This window comes from Strix aluco, chromosome 8 (genome assembly GCF_031877795.1).
Source record: "Strix aluco isolate bStrAlu1 chromosome 8, bStrAlu1.hap1, whole genome shotgun sequence".
NCBI lineage: Eukaryota > Metazoa > Chordata > Aves > Strigiformes > Strigidae > Strix > Strix aluco.
Genome location: NC_133938.1, coordinates 1,163,344 through 1,175,883, shown reverse-complemented (window position 1 = coordinate 1,175,883; position 12,540 = coordinate 1,163,344). Strand labels below are relative to the sequence as shown.

The 12,540-nt window shown below is 44.9% G+C and overlaps 1 protein-coding gene across 1 annotated transcript in view; it reads right to left on the bottom strand.

Moving 5' to 3' along the window:
* NEGR1 (neuronal growth regulator 1) overlaps nucleotides 1-12,540 on the bottom strand; it is a 290,159-nt gene that overhangs the window by 86,743 nt on the left and 190,876 nt on the right. Inside the window, exon 4 of the mRNA XM_074831746.1 lies at nucleotides 4,925-5,056. Coding sequence (XP_074687847.1) covers nucleotides 4,925-5,056 — 132 coding nt within the window. The remainder of the gene's footprint in view (nucleotides 1-4,924; nucleotides 5,057-12,540) is intronic.

Genomic DNA, 12,540 nt, shown 5'->3' with positions numbered 1-12,540 from the left:
CCAGCAGCCTCAATTTCTTTTTTTTTTCCCCCGTCCTTTCTCAGAATTCAGGCAGACAAATGCACCATGGATTCTCAGGCCACCATTTTTAAAAGGAAAATTATGGGGGACAGACATAAATTAAGTAGAAAATGTAGATGATGCAATATGAAGCAGCATAAAGAAAAAATGCCTGTAAAGTCATTAGAGTTATAATATATGTGCTGTAAGGCAGATAGCAAGCTGGTTGTTTATGTATGGTTGGAAGCTGCCCAGCCAAGAAACTTGAAATTCAGGAAGTAATTTAAACCTGGTAATTTTCTTGTACATGCTTGGATGACTGAACAACCGCTATATGCAATGAATATCCATATTCAAAATTATGCTTATATCCACCGTAACCGCTCAGGGCTCATTGATACATTCTATTAACTGGGCACAATAAAACCTTGATTTATTCTACAGTTATCAGGTCTGCAGTAAAGACCGTTCCTTTTAATAACAGTGAAACAGTATTAAAAATTGTCAGGAGCAGTGGTTAAGCGATCATCCTCATGCAAATGCAGCGCGGTACCGTCACCGTTCTGTCTGCTGGAGATCGTATGTCAAGACGTCGCTGTATGAGACGCGGTGGAGGGGCACAGAGATGGAACAGGGATTACTCAGACGCTGAGATGAAGCGATGCCTCTGCAGCACGCCACCGGCCACACCCCGTCAGATCCACGCAAAAGCAGGAGTGGAAGCATAATTACACACGTTACTTCCAAGAGCGTTTTCTACCATAAGCACTACAGGTGGGAAAAGCAGCAGATGTTTGGGGAAAAGCCAGGATCCCACAAGACTAAAGGAGGAGAGTTTGGTGTGCTGGTCACTGCTCCAGGGATGCTCGCTGGGGGACTGAGTGGCCAGTAAGTGGAATTAAAGACATGGTGGAGGCTCCTGGCCAGTGGGCACAACACCCCTGCACCAGAAATACAACCGCAGAGTAACGCCGGGGCAGGCGAGGAGCAGCTGAGGCTGCGGAGCTGGTGCTGAGCCCACGGAGCTGGTGCTGAGCCCGCACGGCAGGGCGTCAGTGGGAGAGTTAAACCAGCTTGCAAAACCAGAGACAATAAAGGAATGGGATTTGTTTCGGGGGGAGCAGAGGGAGAAAGCCTTGCTCTTTATTAGTTTGTCAGACAAATGAACAGGTATCTTAAAAAGCAGAAGCATAACTGAGGAACATTTGCCAAAGGAAACTGCCCAACCCAGGGTAACAAAGGACCCAAAGGCTTCCTCTCTTCTTTCATATTTAAGATCTTTCCAGATTTAAACTTGAAAATAAATTTGATAACAGTTTTCTTGTAAATAGTGACTAGTAGAACAAACCACCGCTCTCCTAAATGAAATATTTATTTTTTACTGATGGAAAGCTGCCCTGCCAGGCCAGCTCCTCAGGCAAACGGGCATCGTTCTGCGGGTTTGATCGCATGCACAATGTCCCTCTTTGAACAGGGCTGCCCATGCCGAGGTGCTGGGAAGCAAAGCTCACCCCAGCACATCCCACCCACCATGAACGATGGGCCCCAGGGCTGATCATGGCAGGATGAGCTCTCCCAGCATTGCCCAGCTCTGGCACAACCCTCTCCTGAAGGCAGCGAGCTGTTTTTCTGCCTGGTCGGAAGGGATGAGCAGCAGCAGCAGGGAGCAGATGTTCCGAGTGCTTTTGCACTGCGCTTAACTGGCTGGGGGACAATGTACACATCCCGACAGAAGTGCATTAGCAATTAGCTGACTACAGCAAATCCTTCATGTATACAAACTGCTTCATGCTGTAGCCAGATCCCCGTTTTACATCGCTTCAATTTTGTTTTTGTCCTCTCCAGTTTCTTATTTAGTTCTAAGAAACATTAAAAAAATACCCTGTGCATCCTGAGTGCAGACTTAGAAGTTTGCCGAAACCTGACGTAATGCCATGTGCACCCACACTACAGCCAAGGACACTTCCAGCTTAGCCCAGGGAGCTGAATCAGGACAAAGATCAGCTTGGACACTTTATTCAAGTATTTACTGAGCTTGTTGGTTGATTTAACAGCCCGCAACACGTTTCTTACTGCAGCTGGAGGTACCCTCATGGAGTGTGCTGCAGTCAAACCTGAGCACCCCTTGCTCCAAAGAGGAGTACGACCCTCTGAGCCTGCACATCCTTCAACACAGACACTGTTTCTCCCATTACCTCCTCGGCTCGTTGTTTAGGGGGAGCAAATCCCACCCCACCTGCAGCCCAGCCTCTGCTGCTGCCACACGCGAGTCCTGGGTCCTGCTCCAGCTGTCGCAGTGAGACCTTTGCTTGCCACAGACCCACAGGATGGGCTGGTGGAAGGGCCAAGGGCTGGTGCAGCAACATCCCACCACTGCTCATCTTCACCTTCCCACCCAAAGACATCTGACAGACTCAGAAAATGGTGAACTGAGGTCTGAAATAGTTCCAGCTTTGACACAAACCATGGTGCAGGGTACACACCAACTAGCATATCAGCTGCACGTTGGATTTAAGCTTGAGTTTTGGCTTTGGTCAGTGAGGCTGATGTTTTTATCCAAACTAGGACTCATATGTGCCTCTCAGAAGGCAGGAGAGATGTCAGGAGTTTACCACATCCTCTGTCCTTTTTTTTTTTTTTTTAAAAACCCACCACAAACACACAGCAAAACAGCCACCAAGCAGGCCTACCAACATCTCCCTTTCTATGAGCACTTAGGTCCCAAGACAGCTAGTTTTACTCTTATTAAAACCCCCATGATATGCAATAACACAGATGCAATGTTTGTTTTGCTAAAACTAGACTGAGCCCACCATTCCTTCTGGTCCCTATGGCAAGTTATTGATCTAACAACACAAACCATTTTGGAGTGCAGCTTGTGCAAAAGGTGTCACCCCAAAACACCCTGGGCACACCTCTGCAAACATCTGCACAACTTCTCCTATTGGTAATCTTCCAGTAACAACATACTGCACAAAAAATAATGGTCACTTGTTAGATTCATAGAATTGTTCTGGTGGGAAAAGACCTTTAAGATCATTGTGTCCAACTGTTAACCCAGCACGGCCAAATCCACCACTAAACCCTGTCCCTAAGCGCCACATGCCCCCAGGGATGGTGACTCCACCACTTCCCTGGGCAGCCTGTTCCAGTGCTTGACAACCCTCTCTGTGAAGACATTTTTCCTAATATCCAATATAAACCTCTCCTTTTCTCCAGGCTAAAGAACCCCTGTTCCCTTAACTGTTCCCCATAATACTTGTGCTCCAGACCCTTCACCAGCTCTGTTGCTCTTCTCTGGACATGCTCCAGCACCTCAATGTCTTTCTTGTAGTGAGGGGCCCAAAACTGAACCCTGTATTTGAGGTGTGGCCTCACCAGCACCAAGTACGGGGGATGATCCCTTCCCCGTTCCTGTTGATACACTATTGCTGATACAAGCCAGGGTGCTGGTTCCACAGGACACCATCCATTGTGGTTTTTCCTCCCACTCTTCCCAGAGCACTGCCTGCTTTTGGGAATTCAGCAAAGCTAATGTAGGTGGAAATATGTCAGTGAGGGCAAAGAAGGAGCAAGAACAGCGATGGACTCAGCACAAGCCTTCTTGAGCTGCTCTGCAGGTTAAGTCTGTCCTTGTGACTTGTAAAGCAAGGCCTGATGGGCACAGCATGTTATACCAGAGCCTCAGGACCTGCAGCCAGTGCCACCAGCCTATGTGCCCAAGCAGTACAGAAAGCTGCCCATGATACCCAGGGTGTGATCGAACTACTCTAGAAGTGTTCCTTAGTGCATTGACCCACCATGTTCCAGGACAGCATGAACTGCAAGTTCCCTGCTGCCATGTAAATGACAAGAGCCTGACCAGTGTTTGAATGTGGGAACATCCCATAAACACCCGGGTAGCACAGCTAACCCCATCAGCAACCCAACCCACGTCCAGCTCTAGTGTGACCAGGGGACGAGGTGCTTTGTTTCCTACAGCAAATTGATAGGAACAAGATCTGTGGAGGGAGACACAAAGCTGAGATCTCAAAAAATTGTGGCCAATAAAGACACCACAGCGATTTTCAAACCAGAAACTATTACAAATTACAAGCTGTGTAATTGCACTTAACCTAAGAAAATTTGTAGTTAGAATGAATGAGAGTAATTATCCCCATTTTCTTTCCATTTTTTTTAACATGTTGTAGAGAGAAAAAACACTGTTCTGAATGTTTCATGTCGTACCAAGTGCTAAACCAAATTCAGTCCCAAGTCAGAAGCACCTCCTCAGTCTGAAAATCCCAGGCGGTCAGACCTGAGAGGCTGCAGGGACAGGTAACGGGCTATCTTAGCGTTCTGGGGGTCACCCACCACCCAACGAGGACACTACAGCAGAACTCTGCAGCAGCAAAGTGCTTGTCTTCACACCAGGGCAACCACACGAAACAGCTTGTTGCCTCTACCGGGAGTACCTCAAATTTCCACAGGGATCAGTTGCCATCTAATCGCCCAAACAATTTCAAAAAATTTCTCATCTCCTTATGTTATCACACAACCATAACAAATTAAATCAGAAACACTTCAGCCCAACAACCACAGCAGTCCTCAGAAGTTACTCAGATAACTACTGAAAAAACTACTCCAAAACCCGAGTCTCAACACCGCAGCCCAGCGAGAGCGCCTGCGATAAAGCCCGTGACAGCACGCCAGCACTACTGTGCCCCAGCAGACAAAAGGAGCATTTGAACCTTCATCTCATTTTACCTTCCTTTGGTGAGACTAACTCGTACATCAAATAGCACAGGTCATTTTACCGCTGTAATACAATACCCAAACACACTACAATTTCACCACAAGCAGCAGCTCACTGCATTAGACTTTTCTTCTCAGCTGCGTCCCTCTTCTCCATTGGATTTAGTGATTAAAAAACAACATGACTTACAGTTTACTGTAACTTTTACTTTTTTCACATCTGGGACTGAGACATCATTTTCCGCACTGCATTCATACTCCCCAGCCTGGTCTCTTGTAATTCCGTAGATGTCCAGGTACTGTCCGCTCTCAAAGGGTTTTGCTGAAATGAAATAATCAGAGAAAAAAAGTCACTGGAAGCTGAGCATAAAACACCTAAAACTTCACCAAGCATCTGAACAGCAGCCAGAGAGTTTTGCTAGGTGCTGCAGGTAACACACATTCAAGCGGAGCAGGGCAGCTGCTGCAGCTTTTGCTTGGAAATCCCAGCTTTGAGCTGGGCTGCAAACCCTGCCAAGCTCCTGAGGCTGGCCAAGGGTCCTCTCCTGACCCTGCCCCACAGTCAAGCTCAGCAGCCTCCAGAGTCACAAGAGCAATTCGCTAACACAGCTCTGTACCTGTTGGGCTTCAGAGAATGTAGAATCACAGCATGGCTCAGGTTGAAAGAGACCTTAAAGCCCATCCAGTCCCACCCCCCCCATGCCATGGGCAGGGACACCTTCCACTAGCCCAGGTTGCCCAAAGCCCCGTCCAACCTGGCCTTGAACCCTGCCAGGGAGGGGGCAGCCACAGCTTCTCTGGGCAACCTGCACCACTGTCTCACCACGTATAAGGCACAGCCCTCGCCCAAAACCTTGCCTTAAGAGTTTCAGCATCATTAGGGCTTATGGTTTGCACCTAAGCAGCAGTGGGAAGCAAAGCCAGAGATCAGGGTGAGCTGGAGCAGCTGATCCACCCTGGCTGCCAGCGGCCCCAGCATCTGCTGCTCAGCACGGGTGCTCTCACTTTTTAACAACTATTTGATCATACGTCAACCAGCTGGACATGAAGGATGGTAAACCTCCTCAGCTGGGGGACCCCTGCACCCCAAGGGCTCCCGGAGGGAACCGGTGACCGATCCCCTCTCATGGGTGGCTGTGGGTGTAAAATGGGTGGGTCATCCCACGTCCTACCTCCAGGGAAAAAGCCCTTTCAGGCTTGTTCACCACACCACTTGGTGCTTATGTGTTGTGCCCTAACGAACATTTCATCATATTAATTAAAAATTAAACAATAGCACTCCTCTCCTGAAGGATCAAAGGCGATGAAGTAAGATCTTCAGTGTTTGCCTTGTTACACAGAAATAAGGACAGTCAGTGTGAGCACTACTGAGAGCAGGTAGAGGTCTGTCTGATGGAAAACAAAATGAAGACCAAATGGAAATATTTGTGTATGTAACTCCTTAGTGTATTGTAACTGAAAACATTAATTGTTTTAGAGAGCAATAATGATTATACAATTCAAAAGCTAATTTATCTCCACTTGACATGGAGTCAGCATACACACAAATTTTTGTAGTTTTCTAAATCCCAGCACCTCCCAGCTTTTCCCTACTGTGGTTCCTGCCTTGCAGTGAGCACTTTGATATCCTTCAGATGAAAACTGCTACCTGGTTCACAGGTCACCTTTCTACGTCTTTTGAGCAGTGCACTCTAGGTGGGGAGCAAATTAATTGTTTTAGATTCCTCAGAAGGCATTCACTACATAACAAACCAAAAAATGTTAAATATCATTTTAATCTTAAAACAATATATCATAGCAGTCATGACCACAGACGCTGGAAATTGTAGGCCTAAAGGTTAAAAAGACTTGCTGAAAGTGTTTTCCCAGACAGAGAAGCTTTTAATTGACTGTTAATAACTTTGCAACTTATGGAGCTATGACAAAAATCTGAGCTGGGTAGTGAGAACTGAGTAGAAGTATTACGTTCATGTCCATCACGGCAGTGAATTTCATTTGCTTATCTGTTCACGGATTGATGTTTTAAAGGGTGCAAGGTTCAAAACATCAATTATAACAGTGCATCACTTAGCAAGATAGCACTCATTAATAAGCACAATATAGCATACCTGTCACGGGAAAGAACCCAAGTAAGCACTGGTTATGTAAAGCAGAAAGATAAGACTGAAATTGGAAAATTATTGTGAATTGAAGTGAACATTCATAAAATGCAATGAAATAATTCATGGGGTACAAGAAATTGCATGAGAACTATTTTTTTTTCTTTTCTATGTTGTTTGTAGAAATGAATTACAAAAAAAACCCCACCAAACCTTCCACAAAGAAATGAGCTGTTACTGTTCACATCATGACCTTCGTCCTGCTCCACTTTGACCAGGTTGAATCAATTTCTAGGAAAATTTTATTTACTATTGCTTTGAAGAGCAGTGAAGGATGCAAAGCCCCCTCCTGCCTAGGGCATCTGCCCAGGCAGAGGAGAGACCTTCCAACAAGAATTCTGTTTTGTTTCTAATACCAAGAAAATGTTATAAAATGCAAAATTCCCCTGTGTGTCAGGTCAAAAATTAGTATTAAATTATGAGATTGTAATGCTCTCCAATGTCAACACTTCCCTAGATATATGGTACACACCAAAATATTGTATACTGAATTCTGGGAATAATTTATGATGTATCCTATCCCAACATCAATTTGTAAAAAAGAGAAAAAAATAATCTCTAAGTACCTGGAATTTCATAAAAAGTTATTCGTGTTTTGGAGTTAAGCTAAAACCAAACATTCTCTGCTTTAAACTTTTGTTTTAATGGAAACGTAACATATCAGGCGATAACCTAGTTTCTTGCCTCCCAGCTTTTGCTTTCTTAACAGTTCCTGGATTGTAGCTGTGCTTCTGGCACTCGCTTTGCCGCCTGAATGGGATAATGCCCGGCCTCAGCCGGGGTCGACACAGCCGCCACTCCGCACTGACAGGTTTAGGTATTTGACACAATTCCACTATGGCATAAGCAACACCAGCCCTCGGGTCTGGCACACAGTCACCCGTCCGGCTGAAAAATATCAACAGGAGCAATATCTGCAGGGAAAGCAAATGCGGGTTCAGGTGCTGACACCAGCCAGCAGCACGTCAAATGGCTACAGCTCAAATGCATCGACGCTGTGGGGTGGAAACTTGGTGGGAGTTCCCACAATAATTGTACTTATAGGGATCTTATGCTGAGCTATTAACCTAATTTATGCTGCAAACTATGCATGCATTTTTATAGTGCTGTAAACGCCACGTATATACATTTGAAAATATTAAAATTAAGTCGTATTTAAACTCTCATGTCCCCAGAAATTTTGCATCCAGCTCACATAAGAAAGCTTTTAGTAAATATTATAGATAAATATTTTTCTTAGGGAATACATAGATACCATGTTTCATCTTTCCCACTTGTCTGCACAGTATTTCATCTTCCTCAGCTTGTTTTTAGTTCTAGAGATTTCCCATGGCTGTGTGGGAGAACTTAAATCTTGTTATGTGAAAGATATATGCATAAGTATATATAAGCGTATTTATGTTACATTGCATGCACATCCAGCTCAAAAAATGATATTCATAAGCAGCAGGGAGAATAAATTGTGTATGAAGACATTGGTGAATGAAGATGAGTTTCAGGAGACAACTCGGTTTTCTCACTGGTTTTTTAACATGATGCTTTACACCCCAGGGTAACCGCACATTGCTCTGCCCTTCTGCAGACCATGTGCATTTTATGGACCTACCAAGATATCAGGAACATGTCTGGCTGTCTTTCCTGGCTGTAGAGCCCAAGGACTTATCAGACTTAGTGTCTGAGAGAAAGAAATCTGGAAGGTTCATTAGCACCAGTCCATCAGCCTGCGGTTGTGTCAGCCAAGATCTTTGATCAAAGTTCGGAAAAAACTTGAAGTAAAAGAAACACAAACATGAGAGTCCTTCATGTCCAAGGCCATTCCCTATGGGTTTTTCAGAAGGTCTCTTAACTAGACTTACTGATACACAAAATTATATGTAAGTAATCTGCTCTGGATATCTTCAGTTACAAGACCAGGTTCTCTAGCCGGGAAGAGAAACACCTGTGAAACTAAACTCAAATGCCTATTTTCTGCTGCTGCCATGTGATATGATGCCTGATAAATCATCACACTTGTTATTCCTCAGGAGAGTACACAATTAAAACTGTGTTTTCTTACCACGCATATGGTATCTGGCATCAGGTGTAGCACACATACACATTGCCATATGGACCAGTTCTCAAAAGGCTTGGATGGATGAGTTTTGCAAGAGTAGCATGTTCCTCCCCTGGTGTTAAACATAAGTCAGTAAGAAGAAAAATCTGGTGCAAGTCCAGGGTAGTACCGAAAAACTCTGAGGACTTCACCTGAGCCAAGAGGGATTATTTTTTTTCCCTTATTCGCCAGGATGTTAAATAACTACAATATAGCCCCCAGTTTATGAACTAACAAAACCCATTCAGTGCTGAGGACTGGCTTTTATGACCCAGTCTTTGAGATACCTCATCCACCAGTGGAGAGTGAAGACCCTCGTAGGGCTGGGAGTGTGGGGAGCACAAGGCTGAGCTGATGCTAGTCCTGGTTCATCATGGACTCAGGGCATTTCGACGGTCCACATGAGAGACTGAGCCAAGCCCAGCAAACTGTGTCCCAAAAGAGAGGAGGCGCGGAGGTCCCAGCCCATCCGTACGTATATGGCCTCGACGATGAGAACAGGGCTCAGTAGGAGAGAACAGAAGGTAGTCTCCAAGGGTGATGCCATCATGATGCCATCTGATTATCACCAGATGCTTTAAGACATCTGTAAGGTCCTTCTTGATCCCAGAGGGTGGGTGGAAATACAGGATCAAGGGCACAAGGAGGCACCTTTCTTTCCTGGAGATGAGTTGCTGTGGGATGCTGAGAACAATCTGAAGTCTAAACAATAGGATTCACCCAGAAAAACCATCTGAAGACATTTCTACTGGGTTTAAAGTTACACCAAATGCTGTAATTAGACAGTCCTCTCCAAGGAACTGCAGGTAATCTGGAGAGCTTGCTGTCTATTAGGAGAATGGCCCTATCATATTAGGGGCCATTTAAACATTGATCGCTGAAGGCCATTTAGCTTTAGAGAAGCCATGCTGCACGTTTGAAAAGAAAAATCAGATAAAACGTAAAGAAAAAAAATATCCCAAACTGACAGATAAATTGAGGGCTGGAGGAGATGTCTCAGCTGATGACACGAAACAAGAAAAGCAAGTAGAGCGGTTTTGTTAGAAAGGCATGCTGATAAAAGAAAAGAGATGTGAACATAGACTGACTGTCCTGGTTTAACCAGGATAGGGTTAAGTTTCCCCAGCAGTGGGGGGGAGCTCTAGCCGGGTTATTCAGATACCATGGATGTCACATCCTGGCAGGTCACATTTTCCTGGCACGGAGCGGAGCGCGGTTTTGTACATCGTGCTTCCCACTGCTGTATTTGGTAGCTATTTTGCTCTGTTAATTGCTATCACTATTACTGTTATTGTTATTGTTGGTTGTGTTGCTATTGCACTGTTGTATTAAACCTTTCCTTATTTCAGTCTTGGGGCTTTGTATTTCACTCCCTTTGTGGGGGAGGGGCAGCGGCCTCGTGGTCTCAGACCCCGGCAGGGGCTAAACCATCACACGGACAAAGCTGGAAGTTTCAGAAGGTGGAGACAAACAGGGTTACATCTATATGTGAAATACATCGGTACGGAGAGGAGTGTTTGGAGAGCTGGTGGTGTGCAGGCTCATAGTGTGGGCAACGTAAATCTCAGCCGGTTATCAAGAGATGTTGTGTGCAGAGGGTAGAGGTTGGTTCTACAAGAGAAGTCATCACAGTTTTCCCCATTCTCTGAAGTTTTATCAGGTTCTGTCTCTGTGCAGAACCGCTGCCAGGCCACACTGCATGTCTGAGATTCGTGGAGTTATGATGTTTTGGAGCAATTATGAATTTTCTCCTTGCAGACTTCATGCTGGGGAACACATGGTCAGCTCATACTCCAGAATATGGACTGACTGGTCTGCCTTAGCAGCTGAGTGTTAATATAAAGGAGAGTCAGCTCCATTTCAGTACTTGAGGAGAAGATACAGTCAGCCAGATGTTACTTTGGAAGAAAAAACCCACTTATGATAGTAGGTTTGTTAGATGTCTGCGTGTTATGTCTTCTGGATATTTAGTTTCCCGTATATCAGACTGCGCTCTGATTTTTGTGGATCTGTTCAAAACTCTGTGCTGCCTGCAGAAGGCAGAGGTGTAAGTGCAGTCTGCAGCAAACGCCAGGTTTTTTTTCACCAGAAGACCACAGCCTACAGCAGGGAGATCATCTCTGCATCGTGACATGCAAAGCGCCCTTTGGCAGGAGAGGGGGTTTGCAAGAGATCCTCTCACGCAGAGGCCGCGGGGTCTTCTGTGGCAAATAGCTAAACATGAACATCTTCAGTCTGAAAACAGCCTAAAAACCCTTTCTCTGCAAAACAGAAAATTAAAACCGTGTAGGGAAGAACAGGGCAATGACCTTTTTAATAAGGAAGATACACGATTAAATCTCACTTGAGCTTATTTATAATTCATAGCGCTTAATGTGGGGATTTGACTCTTGGGAAAGGGATAATTATTCCCAATAAAGCCCCGCGCCTGTGGTGGCTTTCGGAAGAGACTTGGTCTGTCCGTCGGTCAGTTGGAGGGTGAGGGAGCCCCGGGGCTGGGGAACAGGAGGACCCTGGATGGTGCCACCCAGACGTTTACCCTGGGGTAAAAAGGACTGTGGGCACAGCTGTTCTGACGTCTGATGGCTTTATAACAATCCTTCCTCCTCTTGCTATATCAAAACGATGCACTGCAAGTGATAACCTGTTATTTAGCTACTGTTTATCTCTTTGGCTCAAATACATTTGTTGATCCCTCCTATTTTATACGACTCTTCTCTCTGTGGTTTGTTGAAACTGGAGGCATTACTAGAGTTAAATGACTCATTAATGACTATTTTTTTATATTTCTTCAGAGCCCTTAAAAGCTACACCATTTTTTGGTAAAATCTGCATTTAAAAAAGAATTCTTAATATGTTTAAAATATGGCTTATTCATAAAAAAGCCCAGAAGAAATGACTCTGGGAAATAAAACAGGAGGTACTGCAGGTATAGTGGGAATGAATGTGGCATCTGCTGTTCGCTTGCTGTCACCTCCCTGGAGCGTCTGTCTTCACCAGCCTGCCCAGCCTGGGATTTCTGCCTGCCTGCCTTGTTGCCCACTTGCCTGCCTTCTTGTCTGCCCGCCTGCCCTCAGCCCTCCCTGATGGGGACACCCCCAGAGGCTGGAACACTCTTGTCACAAAGCGCTCCAGCCACTGCCTCGGTACCGACACCCACCACTAAAGTGGGGCAAGATAGAAATAATTGTAACAAAATAATAAAAATAAATAATAATAATAAAAAAGTATTTGAAAAGTAAAATAGAAAAAAGAAGCATCTCATTGGATTTTTGAGATAATTACTTTTCTCTAAAATTTGGTGCAAGCCCCAAAATGGGCACGCTCCTTTCAAAAGACCAGTATCTCCCAAAATAGCCATAGGAGGACACTACAGCAAAGGAAGGGGAAAGAGGGTGAAATCTGCAGTTGCTTGGTTTGGTTTTGAACATTAAAGATTTTGTTTCACTAAAATATCTTCTATGATTCATAAATTGCTCACTTGAAAGTGCAGTATTTTTCAAATAAAAATGAACTAATATCTGAGGGAATAAACTAAGCACGTATTAAAATTCT